Source organism: Marmota monax, unplaced genomic scaffold (assembly GCF_021218885.2).
Source record: "Marmota monax isolate L192 unplaced genomic scaffold, Marmota_monax_Labrador192_F-V1.1 WCK01_AAM20220418_F8-fsc00206, whole genome shotgun sequence".
In the NCBI taxonomy this organism is placed as follows: Eukaryota; Metazoa; Chordata; class Mammalia; order Rodentia; family Sciuridae; genus Marmota; species Marmota monax.
The window spans coordinates 1,235,002-1,258,120 of NW_026694490.1; the positions used below are offsets into that span (position 1 = coordinate 1,235,002).

Genomic DNA, 23,119 nt, shown 5'->3' on the forward strand with positions numbered 1-23,119 from the left:
GGAGCAAATAGCTTTCTAAACAAGGGTAGCCCCAAAGCATCCAGGATCCCAGGTACCACCACTTACCTTGGAGTAGTTACACATTTAATATAAAGGCAGCTTACTATCCTAGTCTTGGTTAAGCTGGCTATATTTCCAAAGTTTATTTATAATAATAACTCTATTATTACATAATATAGAATAGCCTTTTAGATCTACTTCTAAAGCCTGGCTAAAACACCCAGACTTACTAGCATAGAAGAATGAAATGCTGAGACTTAAAGGAATCAGCTGAATCAATATCTAGTCCTAGATCTACCATCAACTAGCTGTGTGAACTTGGGCAAGTCACATTCCACTTCTATTTCTCATTTGCTCATCTTATAAAAAGTAGGGTATTTGTCAGGTGTGGTAGCACACACCTATATTCCCAGTGGCTTGGAAGGATGAGGCAGGAGGATTGCAAAGCCAACCTCAGCAACTTAGCAAGGCACTAAGCAACTTAGTGAAACCCTGTCTCAAAAAATAAATAAGGGCTGTGGATATGGTTCACTGCTTAAGCACCCCTGAGTTCAATCCCTGGTACAAAAGAAAAATATCGGGGTATTTTTAGGGACAGTAGTATGAGTTAAAAAGTTGAATATTTTATGAAGAAGGCCAAATTAAAGACAGTGGTTACCTTTGTGGAAGGATGAGAGGAGAATGTAATCAGGGAGACTTAAGTTGAATTATAATATGTTGAGAGCCACAGCCTAAGGGGCCCCAGCAAACTTCCAGCTGCCAGCAAACTTCCAGCTGCTGGCTGATGATTGGCTCACAGCGGCCCCAGCAACATCTAGCTGATTGGCTCCTCGGCCCCAGCAACATCTAGCTGATTGGCTCCTCTGCGGTGATGCTCATTGGACTGTTTCCCTGCCCTTTCAGACCACGGAGCTGCTCATTGGGGGACTTTTTTGGCTCCGCCCATGTGACCCAGCCAATCGGCCTCAAGAGCAGGAGGATTGTGGGAGGTGGAGAGAAGCTGGTGTGGGAGAGAGAGGCTTGTGGAAAGCCGGTGGTGGCAGTTGAGGCTCTGAGGGTTTTTCCTGAGAGGCTATTTTGTTTGGCGTGTGTGGTTCTAAAAATAAAGTTAGTTTCTTGGCTAGATGTTGCTGGGGCCGCTGTGAGCCAATCATCAGCCAGCAGCTGGAAGTTTGCTGGCAGCTGGAAGTTTGTTGGGGCCCCTTAGGCTGTGGCTCTCAACAATAATAATGTTTTATTCCTTAAGTTTGATTGTGGGTATATACTGTAGTGTGCTAGCGACATTTCCTTATTAGCTCACAAGAACTGGCTGTTCAATTTCAAGGGTTTTCTAAGCCATTACCTTATAATGAAATTATAAATGCTCACAATTAAATAAATGATACTGAAAACAAAGGTAATAAATATTCAAATCTCATCACTTCTTAATAAATTTATTATGATCTATGCTCTTGTGATTATTTACAACTATTGTACTGGTTAAGTATTTTTTTATCTGAAATGCATGAGACTAGAAGTGTTTCAGATTTCAATTCTTCTGATTTTGAAATATTCACACATGCTTTTCTGGTTAAGCATCCCTACTCTAGAAATCCACAATGTTCTAAAATAGATTTGGGAGCATTTCAGATTTTTGGATTGGGGATATTCATCTTGCATCTGCCCGGTAGAAATACTATAAATGCTGTGCATCTCTTCCTGATTCTGCTCAGGAACCTCCTGTAAGTAACCTGACACAGGTCAGAGTGGGGATATTTATACCACAGAATTTAGCAAATATTACAAATCAGGTTTCCTTTTTTTTTTTTACTTTCTGGGGGAGTTGATTGTGAAATGTTTGTTGGCACATCATTTGGTACATAGGAATTCTTACAGTATTTGCTATACATTTTTGTAGGTTTTTAGTACTTCATATGTCAAAAATTCAATTTTTAAAAAGTTAAACATTTTGCAATAGAAAGAATTACAACAATATATAATCATACACAATAGTTTAGCTATAACTATACAATAATTATATAATGTGTTATCTTGTAATATCTGATTTATATTTCCCATGACATATTTATGATGATTATCATCCCAGCAGGTATTGTTTCTCCTACCTGAACCCTTTGATGGGGCACTGTCTACAGATAGAGCACTTGGTCTGATGCTTTACTTGCTCAGCAATGGTGACCCGATGCAAGACAGCCAGCCACACCATGGACTGGGGCTCCAAGTTGACCCATTCCAGGAACTGGGAAGCTTCAATGACTGGCTTCCCAGTGCTCTGGGGAAATAACAAGTCCAATGGATTTGATTGAGGCCCAACATATCTTGTCCTTAAGAGTGGCAGCCCTCCAAGAAACAGGGGAACCAGCAGGGTCTGGGTTGGCCTATTCTTCAGAGGTTTCCACCTGTTACCCTGTCTTAATGGAGCTGGCACACTCCCCAACAGTACTGCAACCCTAGACCTAGAATATCCTCTGTTCTGTTGTCCCATTCCAACAAACTCTCTTACATCTGAATATTTCATGTTAAAAGCTAGTTTTTGGTCCTCCTTCATTTCCTCCCACCCTTTCTTCCATGTTGCTTCCCTCCATCCTGCCCTTCACAGTTCCATACTCACAAAACGGAAGCAACTACGGACACTGGGCTCCACATTGCTGCCCCCAAATGCTGCCACTTCACCCAGCTGACGGGGCACCTGAATGGCCTCATGAAGCAGGACACCGAGGTGGCGCTGGTCACACTGGCTGCCTGAATTTGCCACTTGGCTGAAGAGGTCTGCTGGGCCCACCATGAAGAATGGCCAACCCCAATGCAGGAATGGCCAGAGAATGATATAAGGAGAAAAATCAGAAAAGGAAGACAGGGAGAGAATATATTGATGAAGCTAATGATTTTTGAAACCAGAATACATAGAGATTTATCCCTTAACTTCTAGAAGCCTAGGAGTTCTAAAAAGAGCATTTTCTGAGTTCAGAGAGAAAAAGCAAGACAGACACACATGGAAAGCATTAGGAAAAGAGGTAGAAAGAGAAAGAGACAAAGAAGGACAGAAAGCAAGCTGTGTGTAAGAGTAGTGCCAGACACAATGATGCCATTGAGAAAACAGATTCCTTAAGAAGCAGTATGAGAGCTCAGGCTCAGGGGCATTTACACATGCATCACAGTTGGGCTTCCATACCCTATCCTATTCATGTAGTTTAATACTGCAGTAATATCTCAATAGTCCACACAAATGGAAGGAAGCAATAGCATGGATAAATCAAAAAGAGGTGCTAATTCAAAACATCTGATCATCTAAAAATGACCTCTACGTGCTGGGCAATATACTAGAGTACTTATATTTGAGTATGGACTGTATTGGCACTTCTAGAACCTCCTCCATCTCAGGCCAATCTTAGCAAACCTCTTCCAGAGGTTATTGTCTGTCTGCTTCATACCTCGCCAAAGGTCTAGAAAATACACAAAAGCAGAAGGCAAAAGGCCTGGGTTTGAGTTCTGGATCCATTGCTCACTAGCTTCAGAATCTTGGAAAAGTCATAAACCTCTCTATGCTGCAGTTTCATTACTTGAAAATTGAGGACAAATAATCACTGTACATCATCTCATCTCAAAGGAATATTGGATAAAATAAATAATAGAGCCATAAACATACTTGGAAAAGTCCCCTTCCCTTTGGAAAGTACATGCTTTCTATGTACGTCTATCTCCTTCTGCAGACTGTAAACCCCTTGAAGCAAGGACCATATTTAATTTGACCTAGCATTCACCCCATTTAGCAGAGAGCTCTATACACATTAGGATTTAACAGCTGCCGCTGTGCTGCAGAAAAGTTCAAAATGCTGAATTACTGAATTACAAGTTTGAGGATGGAGGGGAAAACAAAGATACCATAAATCATAAAAACTACAGAAGTACGTACAGTTCATCTCCTAGAGAATGTTAATTATTGCAACCTGTCTATGTAATGACATGAGAAATCTCCAGGAGAATGTGTGACACACCTTCAGCTTCAGACTAGAACTAAAAGTCAGGGCCCTAGAAACCCCATGATATCAACATGGATTCTAACTAAGTACTTACATCAGATCAGAAGAAACTAAACCCCTCAGAATGACCCTGGGAATAATAACAAGCCTTAGGGTTAATTTGGCCTTTGGGTGCCATGCATTCTTGGCAATCCTGGACCAAGAACCATCACAAAGTGGGTCAAGCAGCCTTCTGATGAGTCACAAGACCTACCTTCTGTTTATCTTAGACCTTTACTCCTCCCTGAAACACCTCTCCCTCCACCCAAGACCACTCCAGACTTTGGAGTTGTACTCACACTGAAGCTTTTCTTTCACTTCTGTGCCACACAGGCATGCAATGCCAGTCTTAAAGGACAATGCCCGCATCTTTCCACTGCGACCACTAGGTTTAAAAGAAGAGACTAAGAACATGAATATATGTGAAGTGTTAACATCTGGTCAGTCATTGTCCTCACTGAGTTGACTCCAGCAGAGCTCTGACCAAACATGCCCCAAACTGAACTGGGTCCAAGTCCACCACAGGAGCAACCCCTTCCCACCATATCCACTGAAGATGTCCCACTGAATTTATCCTGGAAGTTGGCAGGACTGAAATTGCTTACCTATCAAAAACATTGAGGAGCCAGTTGAGGCTCATGTCTACACATAGTGGCACATTGACCAGGATGCCTCTTTCCTCCTCTAGCCGTTCATATAAGGCAGTCAGGCAATGAATGACCTCTACCACATCCATCACATGATCACTGGCCTGCAGATCATGTTCATTGAAGATCTCCAGGGCTGTAGTTAGAGTTACCAGATCCACTGGAAAAGAGAGGAGAAAGGGAAAATATATAGCCAAAAGTAGGACACCAAGTATTGAACTAGGAGATAAAGTCACCGGCATCCCCACATTTGACTCAATCTCCAGACTATGTGCTTATATCATGTGCAAGGATAATATAAGCTTCTCCTTTACTAAAGACCCTTATCCCAAGAAGGGGGAGCAGCAAAAGAGCCCCTAAATTAATCAAACATATTTATATACTCATATTTTCTTTGACACCAGTTTCAAGAAGATGATGAGGCATGAATAAATTCATCTCCTATGTTGTATTGGTGCCTAAGAGATCATATTTTGTTTTAAGTTTCTCTGTCTTTACATAGGTTTCAACTGTAAGTAGGTCTATACATGAACTTTGTTCTGAAAACCTAGATAATATTGGTGAAGGCTTGGGTATGGCTGGGTAAATATGACACATATCAGGAGTACATTTTAATGACTTCCAAGGCTGAATGAGCCTACCCAGATGTGCCTAGGCCAGGAAACTTGAAAGAACAGTTATTGCTATATCCAATAACCCCAAGATAGCAAGCCATGATCTGGATACTTCTGGACAGGAACTAATTGCTTGATTATCCTTGTTGGGCAGGGGGAAAGGGACAAAGAATTGGATAGCTATAGGGTTAATTTGAAAACAAGTCTAGGGCTTGGAATGAGTAGAAGAACGCTAGAAAGAGCATGTGTCTACAGACAAAATATGCAAGCCTTTGGAGAGTTCCCACCAAACTAATCAACAACAATTCTGGCCAAGATAGGATGAAAGTAGGAAACAGCAGACAGATGAGGAACAGGACAATGAAGGTCAAAGCCTTAGGGAAATGTGACAGGAGACATACGGCGCAAGGCCTTCTGGACTCTGCGGAGCTTCATGGCAGTGCGATAAGCTGAGAACTTAATGTTGTTCAGATCAGCTGCAAAGAATGGAAAGAGACTCACTCAGATCAGGAGAATGCAAATTAAAACCCCAACAAGATACCATGTTATTCCCACCAGGTTGGGGAAAAAAATAGAAGTCTGACAACAGCAAGTGTCAACAAAAATATGTATGAATGAAAACTGCTAGTGTAAGTGTGAATTTATATAATCACTTTGAAAAACAACTCAGGCATTTCCTAGAAAAATGGAATGCTCATGTATCCTACCACATAACCAGGTATATATCCCACAGCAGTAATTTATAAACATTTTTTGACCAAGATTCATAGTAAGAAATTCATTTTACATCATGACCTAATATGCAAACACTCTTTTGTGCATGTTTAAATGACTTAAACATGTCAGAAAACAATACCTAACATATTCATTAAATATATATGTTTTTTGTATATCAATCATACTTCAATAAAGTGTTTTTTAAAAAGAATACAAGGGAACCTCAGTCAATAAGCAGGTGGAACAGAAGTGAGTGCTTTGTTCTTTCTCCAAAAGCATTCCTTTCTCTCCCCTCTGCATCTTCCTCAACTGGAGGCTGTACATTTCTGACCAACTATTCTATCATTACATTAGGGAATTATGACCGTAGATGTGAGGTCTAATCTGCTTTTTAATAATGTAAAAACAAAATTACTATCAAATACAACACTTACTAAGGATTTGTTACATATTGACACTTCTTAGTCTATTTCAGTTTTAAATGCTTGTTACAACACACCAAAATGGTGTTATAATCTATAGACTGAAAATCAAGCCTTAGAGAAACACTTGCACACAAGTAAGAGAAGACATGTATAAGAAATCCTCAGCAGCATTGTTCTTCTTAGCTCCAAACTAGAAACCCACATGTTCATCAACAGTAGAATGGATAAAGAAACTACTATATACAATGGAACACACGAGAGAGTGAAAATGAATGAACTGTATTCACCTCATCAACATGGATAAGATTTGCAACATAATGATGAGTCTCTCTTCCTAGTCAAAGATATGGCACACAAAGGTCACACTCATTGCAGCTTGGTCAGTGTCTTTCAAAGCAGATTACACCTCACATCTACGGTCATAATTCCCTAATGTAATGATAGAATAGTTGGTCAGAAATGTACAGCCTCCAGTTGAGGAAGGTGCAGAGGGGAAAGAAAGGAATGCTTTTGGAGAAAGAACAAAGCACTCACTTCTGTTCCACCTGCTTATTGACTGAGGTTCCCTTCTATTTTTTTTAAACACTTTATTGAAGTATGATTGATATACAAAAAATATATATATTTAGTGAATATGAAACATCATGAGTTTGGAGATAAGTATAAACTGTGAAATCATCACCACCATCTATGTCACAAACCCATCTATCACCTCCAAAAGTTTCCTCCTGCCCCCTTACTTATTATTATTAGTAGTAGTGGTCATTGTTGTTGTCATAGTAGTAATAGTAGTATGTGTGGGATAAGAACATAATATCTACCCTCTTAGCAAAAATTTTAAGTATGAAAACAGTATTATTAATTATAGGTACTATGCTGTAGAGCTCTAGGTCTTATTCATCTTATATAATTAAAACTTTGCAGCCTTTGACCAATATCTCATTTCTTCCTCCACCAGGACCTGAAACCTATCATTCTACTCTCTCATTCTATGAGTTTAGATTCCTTACATAAGTGAAATCATGTGATATTTGTCTTTCTGTGCCTAGCTTATTTCACAAATGGCAGGATTTCTTTCTAAGGCTCAACAGTATTCCATTGTGTGTAGATATAATATTTTCTCCATCCATTCATCCATTGATGTACATTGCAGGACAAAGGGAGCTGTATAGATCCCCACCCTATACAAGTACCCCACATTCTTACCTAATGTTTGGTATAACTCAGTCATCTTGGGATGGTCCCAGCATGTGGTCTGAGCCTGGTGGCTACAAACAAAAGCATCAACAGTGCCATCGTCCACCACCACCCCCCCCCACATACACAACACACACAGCGATACACTCAGTGATAGGTTGGATGTAAAAAGCTGCAATAGAACCCTGAAGGTCCCAAAGCACAAGGGTTCACCTTTACCCAGGTAGAATCTTGAGCTCTTGAGATGAGTAGGAGGAAAAACTGGAGTAGATGGAGGAATCCCCACAGACAAGGAATGGCGGGGATAGGTAGGACAACCAAGGAAGTGGGTGGGCAGTTGACCGACCAGTTCTGATTCTGATGATCACTCACTTGATGTAGTAGGGAACTTTATTGGGTGAAATTGCTCTTTCCCAGGGAACCTGGACAGAGGCTGGTAAAGGAAAAGAGAAAGAAAGCTGGCCACTGGCCGCTAATGGTCTTCAGGCCTCCCAGTCTCCTGGACATTCCCCTGCTCTATCCTCCCCCAAAAGGCAGTCAAGTCCCAAAGGAGATGTCTCAATTTCACTGCCAGTTCTTAATAACCCATGAGGGTGGACAAATACTTCTAAAGAATACATTGTTCTCCCTGATGTTGGGAAAGGGGAAAAAGTTGTCACTGATGCCCTAATACATCAGAAATGTGGCTAGGATACAAACAGGAATACTTGATGTTGCCTACCCTGACATTCTTCTCCCTGAACAGACTGCCATTTCTACCCATTTAGCTGCAGGCAGCTGGACTGATCCTGTGGATATGAAGTGGATTCTACTTTCCTCATGGGATTTAAAGCCCTTCCACAAGAAGGCCAAGTTTCTTATCCTGTGGGACAGAGGGAAACAGTACTGCCCATTTCTCTCCTTCTTTCCTCTACCCTACCCACCTCTTATGAGGAACTCTGGAAACTCATGTCTCTATCATCCCTGTGTCTTTATCTACCAGATCTCCCAGGAGAGACTCAGCAAGTCTGACTGACCTATTCACGATAGTTTCCCTGAGTACAAGAATCCTCTGTGGGTGTAGATGCATGTCACTGATTATAACAGTAACAAATCTGACCATGGTTAATGATTATGGTTCTCCTACTATGTGCCAGGTTAGAAGTGCTCATACTTTGTATGCATATCTAATTTTCCTTTCTGTATATCCACTGCTACCCACCTGGTCTGGGCTAGATTACTGCAATGTGCTTCCTCACAGTTTTCCTTGATCCCATTCTTGCCTCCCAACAATCTAATCTTAACACTATATTCAAACATAAGTCCGATCACATCATCACTCATCTCAAACCCTGCCAGTATACCTCCATTCTATTTGGAATAATCCTAAGTTCTTATTTTTACCTACAAGGCCCTCTGTGCTCTGGCCTCCCCACTCTTCCTCCTTTTGCTCTATTCCACATGGGCCTCCTTGCTGTTCCTCTGTACACCTCTGCTTTAAGAATCTCAAATTGCTGCCTAGTATCTTTCCTCAGCTACCCCATGGTTCATTCTTTTGGTTCCTTTAGGCATCTGTTCGATTGTTACCCTCTCAGTGAGGCTTCTGTAATATCTTTTCCCTTAAGTACTCCCTAACCATGCCTTCCTAGCTTTATTTTTTTTTCCATAGCACTTGTTATGAATTGACCTTATACATATTTTACTTATTGGTTTGTAATATACCTTTCTTCACTAGAATGTAAACTGTCCTCCAGTATCTAAAAAAGTATCTGGTCCACAATAACATTGTTTAACAAATAAAATCATTTAATTCCCATAGCCTGATAAGCTAGATTATAATTTCCTCTTTTTACAGATAGGAAATTTGAGGTTCAGAAAGATTTTTCAAACTTATACAGCTACTAAATTGAGGAACAGTGAATCCGACCCAGGTCTCTCTGGTTGGAGAACCTGTTCTTTTAACTATCAATCTGCTTTATCCCTATTGCTTCATGGATGCCAAGTTATCCTAGGCTTCACGAGGCCCCCAGAGAAAAATGTAGGTTCTCTTGGAAGGTGGTTGAGGTTCTGCTAAGTGAAGTTCAGTTTGGCTCACATACAAGAGAGGAAGTGCTGTGACCCAGGTCCAAAGTCCCGATGGGCATCCTGGAGCTGCTTAAGCCTCTCACCAACTGACACCTATGGAAAGAACAGGTAGAAAAGCAATAGATCTATCCTAGTTATTTAGTTTGGGATCCCCAGGTTCCAACAGATATCTTTCTCTTTTTTTGGTACTGGGGATTGAACTCAGGGGCACGCAACCACTGTGCCACATCCTTAGCCCTATTTTGTCTTTTATTTAGAGACAGGGTCTCACTGAGTTGCTTAGCACTTCACTTTTACTGAGGCTGGCTTTGAATTCACGATCCTCCTGCCTCAGCCTCCAGAGCCACTGGGATTACAGGCATGCGCCACTGTGCCTGGCCCAACAAAAATCTTCATGAACTCCTTTATAGACTGGCTTTTCTCTGGTTCCAGCCCCTCCAATCATCACCCAACTCCTAGCCTTCCCGCATTCTCCAAAGCAGAGAAGAGCCACCCTAACTCCAGGTCACAGTCATTCTTGTCCCTGTCTACCCTGAGTGCTCAAATCTAAACAGGTCCCTGTCATTTATCGTTCCCTGTAGCTCAGAGGTAAGAAGCCTATTCCCAGATCACACATTTTCTAGTACTCTTTTTCCATGTAGGTTTCATTTCAATACACTTTCATTTCCTTTGTGCCTGAAGAAGTTTTCCCCAAGCCTAATTACACTGAGGTGCTTCTGCACAGCTCATTCCAGGCTGTTTTTCTACCTGTAGCTGTTTCCACCGGATGTTGATCTGTTCCAGGGCCCGGGAATTGTCCATTGACAAGTGCACATCAGAAATGGCAAGTTGGTGTGCCAGATCATTCACCAACTTCACTCCATCTTTCATGGGGGAAAATTCTTCTTTGAATAGCTGGAGAACCAGGACCAAAGTAACACAGCAGAGAGTGGGAAAGAGAACTCATTAATCATTGACCTCAACTCTTTCCTCTTTACCCAGGTTTTCTTTCAAAAACACAACTTAGGTGCTTTCCTATTAGGGCAACAAGAATAAGTGTGTGTGGCCACTGTTCTCATACTCATCTTCTATTCATCATAGAAAATCAGAGAAAAACAGTAGAAATATAGAGGGAACTATAGCCAAGCCAGTCCCAAATCTAGCACATAAACCAGAAGAGGTTCATTTGTGTTCCAAGACAATGATGGAGTCTCAGCAGGAGGAATATTATCGGGAATCAGAAAAGCATCAGGTCTCAGATGTGACTATAATCAGGGGAGAGGTCCTGCATACCTTAATAGCCTGGATGTGCTCTGGAAGTGAATCAATGAAGAGATCCCCAATAGGTTCCCAAGTGCCTCGGACTCCCTCAGCTTGTGTCAGAGTAGTGCTTAATTCCTCCATTGCCCCTTGGATCTCCAACAGCTGCTCTAGAGTGCGCTCAATATGACGGTGTTGGTCCACACAGCGGGCTGTCAGTTTTTCCCATAGTTCACTGGCTACTGTCGCTTGCTTCCATACAAAGCGGCTAAGATTCTGGATCCGTTGTCTGGGGGAGGTATCTGCAAGTGTAGACAGGAAGCCAGATCAGGCTAAATAGGCCAGAGCAGCCCAAGAAAAAACAGACATCCTTTTGTATAATGTGTGTGTACAGGTGCATGCTTGTGTACATGTTTGCATATATATTCATACTCACACAAATACATATTTTACATGGTTGAGTTCCTTTTGCACATTCAAGTTTCTTTTTGAAATTAAACTTTATTTTGAGATTATTATACATTCTCAGGTAGTTATAAGAAATAGTACAAAGATCTCATGCCCCCTTTGCCCAAATGGTAACATCTTATATAACTATAGTACAATATTACAACCAGAATTTTGACATTGACACAATCTATCAATTTTTTTCAGAGTTCCCACTTTAGTTCTATACAATTTTACCACATGTTGGTTCATGTATCTACTACCACTTTGGTTTCTCCTTCTTACTATATCATCAAGTTTTCTTCATATTTTAAAAAATGGGCAAGGTGGGGCTGGGGTTATAACTCAGTGGTTTAGCGCTTGCCTTGCATATGTAAGGCACTGGGTTTGATCCTTAGCGGAAGGAAGGAAGGAAGGAAGGAAGGAAGGAAGGAAGGAAGGAAGGAAGAAAGGAAGGAAGGAAGATATTGTGTCCATCTACAACTAAAAAAATATTTTTTAAAATGGGCAAGGTAAGTAGTAAAATATTTCAGTCCTATCCATCTGACCCTGGGATGGTTTTGCATTAGTGACTGCTATCCACTTATATCTAAAGGAGGAAGGCATTTTATAAAATTCCAGCACCGATAATGTTGGTGTAAAGTGCCCAGGTTTTCTTCATAGGCTCATAGTTTGTAGATCTCTTCTTCCTCCTTTAGACTTCCCCTTGGAAGAAGATTCAGAGCCCTAAAACCCCAGGCGAATTCGAATTGTCTTGCTTTCTTTTGCTCATGTCTTATCTGTGACCCATTGGGCAACAAATTAAGTACTAGCCCTCCTACTGTGAGGCTAGAAATAAACAGAAAGGGAATGGAACTGACAAAGGGCTCAATTAGTGAAGGCTCCTCTCCAAGATATTTACAGCCTATCTCAGAGGGCTGAGGATTCTTTTTGGAGAAGAGGGCTTGCTGGGCTATCATCCCTTGGTGATTAGACCTAGTCAACATGGATCCTAACCTGCTTCCTTGTAAACCACTGAGAGTATCCCTCTCCATCAAGGGAGGGGCTGGAAGTCATCAAGGTTGTTCTCAAAGAGCTATACTCAATTTTTCTCTCAAAGGTCATTGCCTAATTTTTAAGATTTTAAAAAGGTTTTTAGTTGCTGGTTGATTAGAGTATTGCTACATGTCCCTCTAATGTTGGAATAAAGTAGTATGTTTGTTGACTTGCTTTTATGCTGGGGATTGAACCCACTGGCACTTTACCACCACTGAGCTATACCCCAGCCCTTTTTACTTTTTAATTTTTAGATAAGGTCTTGCTAAGTTGCCAAGGGTAGCCTTGAATTTGCAATGCTCCTGCCTCAGCCTCCAGAGTTGCTAGAAAACAGTATGTTTTGAAAGGACCTACTGCTACTTTTACTCGCTGTTAGTTTGATTGATTTGAATGTTTTTAAATATTTTCATGTCTCATTAAAAGGCTTCATGTGATATTCCAGAGAGCCACATACAGCTTTGGGCCATATGCTGGTGATCCCTGTTCCAGGTCCTCTTCTCTTTCAGCTTTTTCTTACAATATGAATCCTGCTTCTTTTCAACTTTGAACTCATGGGAGAAAACTAGCCTCCCTTATATGAGAAAATGAGTTTGGGGAAAGCAGGAAGGTGTTTGTTTAGTGGTATATAGTTCAAAAAGAAGGGGATAGAACAGAAGACCACTCACCTTTGCTCTCAGAATGAGGCTCCTCTAATTCTTCAAATGGGTGCTGGGACAGGAAGGCCTGAGCTGACTCCAGCACAGAGTAAATATAGGGGCCCCGAGATTTGACTTCTTCCATAAAGGCCTGTGAAGTTTAGCAATGTGGTCAACAGGAAAGGAAAGTCTTTCAATCACTTTAAATTACATTCTACAATTAATAATCTTTCTTCTTATCAGTACAACTTGATTTCTTGGCATTACCAAATGTCTTTGAGTTACTAGACCAAAAGAGGTATGGTCCTCCCTATAGGCAGAAGAATAATTCTAACGCATGAAGGTCTATTTAGTATGAGATGAGTCTGGCTGTGTCACAGGATAAAAAGAAATGTGGGGATCTTGTTTTACTGGAAGACTGAGAAAGTCCCTTTTAAGAGAGAGACTAACAGGAATAAAAACAGGATGGGAGAAATTATATTCATTTTTGTAATTTTTGTGAAACACAGAGTACATATATCAGAAGTGCATAGATTGATAAATTTCCATAGAGTGATTCCATCTGTGCAGCTAGTACTGAGATCAGGAAACAGAACTCCACCAGCATCCCAAAGGACACCCTGGTGGCCCCTTCCAGTCACTATATCATCCTTTCCCCTAAAAGGTAACCATGATCCTGATTAATCACCAATTAGTTTTTTGCTTACTTTCAAATATAAGTGGAATAATACAATATGTTTTATTTTTATATTTGGTTGCTTTTCACTCAAGATACTGTTTGTAAATTTCATCTATGTTATACCATGCAGTTATAGCTTATTTTCCTGTTGTATTATATTCCACTCTATTTCATTTTTAAGAGATACTGTTATTTTCTGATTATAGAGGCAATATATGTCACAAAAATATTTAAAATTTTAGAAAATTATAATCAATAAAATTAAAATGAATTCCAATTTCATAACCTAGAGTTAACCATCGATAACATTTTATATAGTTCCTTCCAATGTCAAGATATATATACATATATATATATGCATACATATCTATATACATTTTCATACAATTGAGATTCATCTGAATGTGGTTTTGTATCCTATGCATTTTCACCTGATATCATATTATATTCATTTCTCCATGTCCCTGTTAAAAATCAAGGCAGGATTCTAAATAGGACAGAAAAACTTAGTCTGTGAAATACTATGCACAGACTAGTAGGTCTGCATACAGCTTCCTGTTGATTTGGGTGTCTAAGCAGAGCTGGGTGCCTGTCTATCAGTGTATTATGGAAGGGACTCCTCCCATGATGAGAGGCTATACAATATGGCCTCCAGGATTCTAACCTACCGCATGTGTCTCCTTCTCCTGTTGCACCAGGGCCACATTCCCTTGTAGGGGCAGCTGAGCTGATAACTCCTCATCCTTTTGGCTGAGCCAGTCAATAATTTCTTGTAGAGGGAGCTGAAGCTTTCCACTGTGGTCTGTAAAGGCCTCTAGGCGAGCACTGCACACAATGGGTAAGACCAGTGTTGTTCAATCTTCTTTTTAAGTAACAAAACATATTTTTCTCAAACAAACACCTATGTGGAACTTTAATATATAAAACATATTTAAGAGTAGCTGCTCTAGCTGGAGTGAAAGGACGCCCAAATCCCTCCTTCCTACCCATCCACAGAAGCTCCTGAGGCCCCTCCAAATGGATCACAATACCAAAACCAATGGGTCACACCACAGGTGGTCAGATAACCCAAATTCAAATAGTTTAAATGTCATTTTTTTGAATGTCAGTTACTTCAGTTGAATGCTCATCATCAGGCTGGGAAGGGAAGAAAACTGAGCAGGGGCATTAGGGATGACAGCTGTTCCCTTCTCCCCCTGGAAAAAATCTAAATCACATAAAACTGTTCATCCATAGAGGCTGTTCTAAGCCTGCCTGCTAAGCACAAGAGGATGTGGTAAATGGAAAGGGCAAGGTAGATTATTGATCGGGGCCACACATATGTGCAAGGATGCATACAAATATAATCAGCCTGAGGGACCCAAAGGATGACAAGGAGTATTGGCTTAAGGTCTAAGATATGGAAGAATAATGTGTACCATATGATCATCTCTACCTCCCCTTACCCAGCAAATGAAACATGAGCTGAGGTCCCAGTGGTAGGAAGTTAGAGGCTAGTCATGGTTGAGTGCAGCCACTGAGCCCATTTCCCCTAGCTGGCAATAACAACTATCTTCATGCATTGCTTCCCTAACCTGGGCTAAGCCCTTTACCTAAATCATTGATTCAACTAATTCTCACAACAACCTTATGGGATAGGCATCACTATTGCCCAGGGAGGTTAAGCAGTTTGCCCAAAGTCACACAGTTAAGAGTCACTGGTAGTGCTATGATTTGAACCTGGGTTATCTGACTTCAGGGCTGGCATTCTTTCAACTTCTCCACATTACCTCAACCTTACCAGAGCCCACCAGAAGCCAGGAGTTTGGGCTTTGATGATGGGGTGGAGAGGAAAAATGTCAGGCACACATAGAGAGGTAGGGGGAAGAGAATAACATATAAAAATTGTCTTCAGGCTCTTACTGGGTTTCCCTTAGCTGGGCTGAAAACTAATGGGTAGGAATAGAGGGCATTAAAAAATGGGAAATAAACATGAGACCCACAGGATAGAGGACAGCTATGAGAGGAAGTGGAGGAAGGGGGAATCATTTTCTTCATTTACGCATCAGCATGTTTAAGTTTAGAAAACATTTCACTTTCTATTTGAATTCTCATGACAACACTGAGGTAGTAAGGATAGGTATTATTCCTTCACTGATTTTTCCCCCTTAAAACAAAGCAAAACAAGTAGAAGCTAACATTCTGAGAACTCAAACAATTTATCCAAGGTGACACAACTACTTAAAATTGAGGCTCAAATTTAAATGTCCTAAATTCTAACTCAGGGTTCTTTCCCCAGTGCCAGAGAAAGAGGGGGAGAAGTTATCTTCAGGCTCTTGCTGAGTTTCTCTTATCTGGGCTAAAAACTAATGGGTAGGAATAGAGGGCATTAAAAAAGTGGATAGTAAAGCTGAGAAAAGGAGGGAACACAGGCTTGAGAGGAGAATGACAAAGTACAGCAGCTAAAGAAGCCCAATGCTGTCACAGCCAATTCTTTATGGGTACCTGTTTCTAGGGGCCAGGCCTTACCGGAGGTTGTGAGACTTCTTTTTTATTTCATTCCAACACAGATTCATGGCTGATGGTTCCAGGGGGTCAACGGCACCAACAGACCCATTCAACAGCTTTGGACTTAGGCAGGGAACCCTGGCACCATCCTGAGAAGGTGCAGGGGAGGTGACAGCAGCTCTAACCTGGACAGAAACACAGACATCCTTTGATCCCTGGAGTGTGCCATGCCTTCATCTATGTCTAGCCAAGGGTGGAACAAGAGTAAACAACAAGAGAGAAGAGCTGGTCCTAGGGTTCAGAAATCCTATTTTCTATGGGTGTGTTCAGAGGGTGAGATACAAAAAGAATCTGTGACCCCTATTCATTGCAAGGCTTTCTCTTGTTACAGGTCAGTCCATAGAAATGCTGACTACTATTATTACTACTCTTATTGTAAGTTCTGCCAGGACCACTGTCCAGATGGGATTCTGAAAGAACTTTTGCATTAAGTAAGAAGCTGGTTAGAATTGCCCAAATGCTGACAACCATAGCATTCAAATTGAGCCATAGGCTCATATTTCAGGGTCCCACAGTTTAACTAATCTTCTAGAAAATAAAGCTGAGAGGCTGGCTCATAAAGATTCAGAGAGGGGGCACTGGGGATATAGCTCAGTTGGTAGAGTGCTTGCCTTGCATGCACAAGGCCTTGGGTTCAATCCCTAGCACCACAAAAAAAAAAGAAAAAGATTCAGAGAGGGAGCAGAACAACCAGAGCTGTCAGTAGTATATATTCTACTTCCCAAATGGACCTAGGCCTTTATGTGGTCTCTTCACTTTCCCACCTGTACATCCCACCAGTCAGGAAGGTTGGAAATCATCCTAAAGAGCACTGGTTATGAAGATAAGCATGAACTAAGCGAGGACTTAAGCAGCAATCTGAATCCTGATCTCCAAAGGACTTTGACCCAAAGTCAGCAGCCAAGAGGACAAGCCATGGAACTTACCAAGCTCTAGCCTTGGGAACTTTGGCTCGTAGTCCATTACTTGCTCTGCCATGTACTAGTAGCTATCAGTTTATTGTGGGGATTGGGGGAAGGGTAGTTATGCTATATAGCCTTTAAGAAAGTAGCTACCCATAGCACAGTCCCAAGCCTGCCCAGCCAGGGATCAGGATAGGGCAAGGGAAAGGGAATTAGAATAGGAAATCTCAACTTGAGCTGCTCTGCCCCAGCTAGAGACCCACAGGCCTACCTATCTATTTTGCTGCCTTCCTGTGGAAAGAAACTGGCTCTGCTAGTGGCTGAGACTACTGTAATCTCCCTTTCCTTTAAACCATAGTTTGTCCTCACACAAGACTCTCCAGGCAATCTAGGAAATCAATCATCTCATTAAAACCACAGCTCACAACCACACTATGAAAGCTACGTGAGGGAGCTGCCAAGCTCTGGGGACCATGCTCAGAACTCAGCCACCCTGTGGTTCCTGAGCTGACCCTACCTGTGCTGCCTGGGGAGTTCATGGCCAGATCAGGCAGCTCCATGATTATTCCTCAGCAGGAATCCAGATTCAGTGTCTAGTGAGCCACAGGCAGGCAGAGTCCTGATGAGCTCTGAGCAAGCCTACTCAGGGAGGCAGGAAGAACTGAGCCAGGCCAGGAGGCGGGGGCTGTCACCCTGTTTGTTTATTGACCCCCCAGGAATCTGGAGGGGGTGGCTATGTCAGGGCCTGGCTGTTGAATCAGAGCTTTGTTCCTGCAGAATTCCGGCTCGCTCCCAACTGGGCCCGCCACACCAGGGCCAGGATGGCCCTCCCAGGCTGGCAAGGATGGCAGGAGTGGGACTGGGCATTCCATGGTGTTTAGGAGGGGCATACAGAGAGTAGCTTCTGTTGATTTATTTTCCCTTTCCATGGAAGACACAAAGGGCTCACTCCACCTCCAGGTTCATCCCATCCTCTGAGGTGGAAGAAAGGATCAGACCTCTTTGGTGACAAACCTCTGGTAAGTAATTTCCCCAAGGCCTGGCAGGAGGATAACTCTGGGAGAGAGAAAAGCCTTCTCCTCAACTCAGTAACTAACTAAGCTTCCTCAGAGGCAGTAAGGAATATATGAGGCACACCTGTGGACAGATCCATGGGATGGCAGCAACAGGAAGCAGGGGCAGCCAAATGCCTTTTAATTTAATTCTCATTGAATGAGTGCAGGGGCCAAAAGATTCATTGAAGCCCACTGTGAAAATATGGGAGTGCTCTGCCCTGACTTTGAGAGAGACAGAGGATTGAAGGAAGAGTCATAACATTGAAATTTCTCATTGTACTCTGAAGACAGAGGAACATGGATGGTCTCTGGGCTTCCCTTTGGACCTGTTCAGAAAAGGGAGGGGCAACGGAATCTAGCAGCTCCATGCAGGGTGCCAGTGTCAAAGAGGTTCCTGTAAAGCCCATGTTACCCTTGGTGGAGCCCAGGGAAGCCCTTTCCCATAAGTCACTGACCAAGGAGTAGAGCCCCTCCTGGAAGTGGCTGCTCTTTTCCATATCTAGCAGACTTGCCTGGGAAAAGGTTAACATTCCTGAGCTGGGTTCCCACCCCTCAGCACTTAGGGAAAACACTTCATTTTTACCAAAAAGAGTTCTGTTCTCATCCTCATTTATCTCCCACAGAGTCTTCTAGGCTTTCCACAGTTTCACATTGTTTCCATGCTGAGGTCCACCTACAGGAATACTTGGAACAGCTGTCTGACCCTTTCTAGGGGTTTTGGGTGGAGCCAACTGTGGTGGCTAGGGGATGACAGGCCAAGAGTGGGGAGTGGCTCTAGCTCTTAGATGCAGCTTCTCTTGTTCTGGCATAACTGGGCTCAAGCCAGTCTCACAGAGTCCTCTGGAGTGAATATACCCCAGAGTTAGAAATAGTCCTTTGTGACCTAGCCATAACCAAGTTGTCCTGGCTGTCCTGGAGGAAGCACCCACGATAATCTGGGTTCCATCCATGTTAGCTTTTAATTCCTTCCATCTGTCTTGATTTTCTAACCCCCACGCAGCTCCCACACTATTTTCCAGCACCCTGTTCTCCCCTCTCCGCCAGTTCTCTTTATACTCTCAAGTCCCACCTAACAGAGCCAGGCACAAAGTAGGCAAATCATGAAAAGTAACTGTTTTCTATTTCCTTATCAATTGCCTTCTACTTCTGGCTTTTGTGGCCAAGATGTCCGCTTTTCACACCCCACTCCCCAAAGGGCTTTCTACACATCCCTTGAAACTTTGAGACAAAGGCTGTGTGGGAAGAGAAACTAAACCATGGCAGAAAAGAGTAGTTGGGATATACCATTCACACTCACACAATAAAGTTCTCAGGCCCCTCTGCCTAGGTGGTGAAGCCTAGAATGGGTGAACATTGAGCAAGTCAGCCTTTTAGAAGGGCCCAGGCATCTCAATTTTGCAACCCCATGAAAGCCCCACTCCAGGAAAGGGGTAGGTAACTGGCAGACTCATAAAATGACCCTGGGTTTGATAATATGCTAGAGCTAGAAATTTCTCTCTGGCTAGATGTGGGAAACAATTCAGAAAGACCTGACCTTCATGTCTCCTGGACCTGGACCTTCCCTCATCCTCTACATATAGGCTCCCCAGAACCCACATTCTTCATCCTACTTTCTCCCTCCTTTCTTCTCCCTGTACATTTAGCTGCCCTTGGTACCCTAGCAGTGACACAGCACTGCAGTCCAATTGTGAGACTCTAGGAGACATAGTGCTTGCTCACATCCCTGTGGCCCCTGGATCTCAAAGCAACCCAAAGTATACTTATGCATCTCCCTTCAACTTTCCTTGGACCTCCCTCATCATCAGAAAATATAGATGCCCTCTCTAGATTACTGTCTTTCACACATCGTCTACCCTCCTACCAGCATACACATACAGATATATACACTGCCATCACTGTGTTAAGAAGGGAGAAGAGAGAGAGGAGAGACAGGTATGAAATCAGGAGTTCTAATCTTGGCTGAGCCAGGAACTACAGGGAATACTGGGGACTTGAGAGGAAGAGCCAATGGCATGAGAAAGATACCTGCAGAATGTGAGGTATATCACAAAGCAAGGGAAGGCCTTGATTCGTCCTAGGCAATGCTTTGAAAGTCCATGCTATTCTTGAGCCTCCCCAGATCTGTAACTCACAGTGGGCCTTTTGGCTTGACCAGCCCAACACCTTCCTTGCACCATGCCCCCAATAAAAGGCCTTATCAGTGATAATGGATGGGCCTCAAAGAGACCCCATGCTATCCAAAGGGTTTCATGCATACAGAGAACACCCCTAAGCCTTAAGAAACATGGGTACCCCAAGGACTCACATAGATTCCATGTCCACTCTTTCTCCACAGGTCTTTCTTTTACTTTTGGACTCTTACCTGAGGCTGGGTGCTTCGGAGACTGCTGCTCTGATGGAATCTGTCAGCAGCCCGCCATTCATGACATCGTGGGAGGGTGTAAGGGCATCCCTGCATGACCATAGGTTGCATCAGAACCAAGGCTCATGGGGGGTGAGGATGGGCAGTAGACTGACTTTTGAGCATTAAGCACCTGGAAGAATAACAAGGACAAATTTAGAGTCAAGACTAGAAAAAGTCTGTGAATTTAGCACCTACCCACAAGTGCCTTGATCAGTTATTTAAATAAGTATTCAAAGCTTACTGATGATCCATTAATTCTTCCTTGGCCACCATATGCCATAAAATACTTTAATTATTGATTAAGTCATTATTTATTATTTACATGCTAGCTTGATGTCAATGATACAAAGATGAATTGATGCCTGAGGTAGGCAGGATAGGCAGTCAGGTAAACTAATAATTATAACAGAATGCTCACATAGGCAAATGTTACAATCAAGATTGGACTGGAAGGCTAGGGGAGCAGAGAGTGGGGAACAGATAACTCGATTTGAGAATGTGCAGATTCAAAGACACTCTATTTGAGATAAGTCTTGAAAGAAGAGTAGATGTTTGCCTATGCAGAGAGGAGAGAAATGGAGAAGGGCATTCCTAGCAGATCAACCCACTTTTGCAAATGCTGATGTCACAAAAAGGCATAGCATGGGCTTGGGTTGTGGCTCAGTGGTAGAGTTCTTGACTAGCACATGTGAAGTACTGAGTTCTGTCCTCATCACCATATAAAAATAAATAAATAAAATAAAGGTATTGTGTCCATCTACAACTAAAAATATATTTTAAAAAAGAAGACACAGTATATTCAGAGAACAGTGAGTTCAGTCTAGCTAGAGTTTAGGAGGAACAGAGAAGAAAAAGTCATGGAGCCTGATCCTGAGGAGTTCACATACAGAGAGAACACATACAGGGAAAATAGAGACCATGAAGTGTTATTTTCATTGTAATAGAAGTATTTATGGGATTGAGTAAATAGACAGATGAGGGAAAGATGACTTTTATCCAGTAAGTTCAAGCACATTCAAGAACAATGAATATGCTTGAGGTGAGTCATGAAAACGAAATGGAACTTCCAATAGGCAAAAAAGATAAAACAAGCCAACCAGGCATGGTGGCACATGCTTGTAATCCCAGCAGCTCAGGAGGCTGAGGAAGGATGGTCATGAGTTCAAAGCCAGCATCAGCAACTAGCAAGGTCCTAAGCAACTCAGTGAGACCCTGTCTCCAAGTAAAATACAAAATAGGGCTGGGGATGTGGCTCAGTGGTCGAGTGACCCTGAGTTCAATCCCCAGTTGAAAAAGAGAAAAAAGATAAAACAAAAAATAACATTCCAAACAACACAAAAATAAAATGTGGTGTGTTCAATGTGATCAGAGGACAAGGTAGGTGCTTTGTGTGGTGTAGCAGGAGATAAGGCTGGAAAAGGAGGCTCTGGCCAGATTGGGCCATGCCTTAAATGACAAACAGAGGATTCTAGCCTTTATCTTGAAGACAACAGGGAGGCACTTTGAGCAGTAGAGTGACATAACCAGAATTTCATTTTATAAAGAGTCCTCTGCCTGCCTTGTGGAGTGATTCTCCCAAGGGAAGAACCCATTGAATAGCTGGTATAACAGGCAGGCTGTGAGGATAGAGCAGGCAGCACAGCTTTGCAATACATAAGAGAGATAAAATGTATTTGGCTCAGTGATCAAATGGATGTGAAAGGTAAGGGACGTGAAGGAGTTCTTAATTTGGGAGCTGGATGGACAATACTGCCATCAGCAAGAGAGGGAAGACAGGAGAAAGAGAAAATTTGGTATGCTAAGAAGTGTGAGAATAGCGTTACATAATAGCTGTGCTTATAAGTTTTAGGTGTCAGGAGCTAAGCTTAGAAAAGGAGAGTTTTGAGCAAAACTTTTAAATGTACAAACCAATTGATGGTTTAGTGAATATATACAAATATACACAAATGTGATGAGCATGGGTGGCAGAGACGATGCTTGTAAATGATAAAGGTGCTCTCTCTTAATGCCTGGCAAAATTCATAAAAATCCTGATCTAAAGGGCAAGAACTGAGTCTCTTGAATTCTCAATGCTGATGATTAAACAGTCACCATTTTTAGACTCTATTCCAGTGGTTCCCTGCATTTTAGGTGTAAGGGCCCCTTCTTAAGATTTAAAAAAAAAATCTCACTTCACCCACTCATGCCCACAATAGTATCTGTACTTTTAGAACTTACAGAGTGAGAAAAACATTTGTACATTTAAAGATCTCTAGATTACTTGCATCAAGTACTCTTCCCTCTTTCTCAGGGGTCTGTAGCCCAAAGATTAGAAACAATTACAGATTATGAAGGCACAAGAGTTTATGGCCAGAAGAATACTTTGCAGTCAAAATCCCTAGAGAAAATAGCTACAAAGCTCCTTACTCACAAGTAAATTCCCCAAAGAATGGCTAAAAAAATGATTCCTCTATGATCAGACACCAACATAAAAAATTGGTCACTCAGATAAAA

General features: G+C 42.1%; 1 protein-coding gene across 3 annotated transcripts in view; it reads right to left on the reverse strand.

The window, feature by feature from the left end:
- The window catches only part of Drp2 (dystrophin related protein 2), a 41,670-nt gene that overhangs the window by 10,969 nt on the left and 7,582 nt on the right, over positions 1-23,119 (reverse strand). For 2 of the 3 annotated variants that reach the window (XM_058571257.1, XM_058571259.1), the window contains exons 2-15: positions 20,585-20,756; positions 16,227-16,390; positions 14,387-14,543; positions 13,070-13,190; positions 10,956-11,224; positions 10,431-10,577; positions 9,698-9,776; positions 7,992-8,052; positions 7,629-7,690; positions 5,682-5,756; positions 4,625-4,826; positions 4,319-4,404; positions 2,612-2,769; positions 2,106-2,272 (exon numbers count right to left, since the gene is read on the reverse strand). In XM_058571257.1, coding sequence (XP_058427240.1) covers positions 2,106-2,272; positions 2,612-2,769; positions 4,319-4,404; positions 4,625-4,826; positions 5,682-5,756; positions 7,629-7,690; positions 7,992-8,052; positions 9,698-9,776; positions 10,431-10,577; positions 10,956-11,224; positions 13,070-13,190; positions 14,387-14,543; positions 16,227-16,390; positions 20,585-20,695 — 1,859 coding nt within the window. In that variant the 5' untranslated portion in view covers positions 20,696-20,756. The remainder of the gene's footprint in view (positions 1-2,105; positions 2,273-2,611; positions 2,770-4,318; positions 4,405-4,624; positions 4,827-5,681; positions 5,757-7,628; positions 7,691-7,991; positions 8,053-9,697; positions 9,777-10,430; positions 10,578-10,955; positions 11,225-13,069; positions 13,191-14,386; positions 14,544-16,226; positions 16,391-20,584; positions 20,757-23,119) is intronic. The other variant, XM_058571258.1, reaches the window with a different exon arrangement.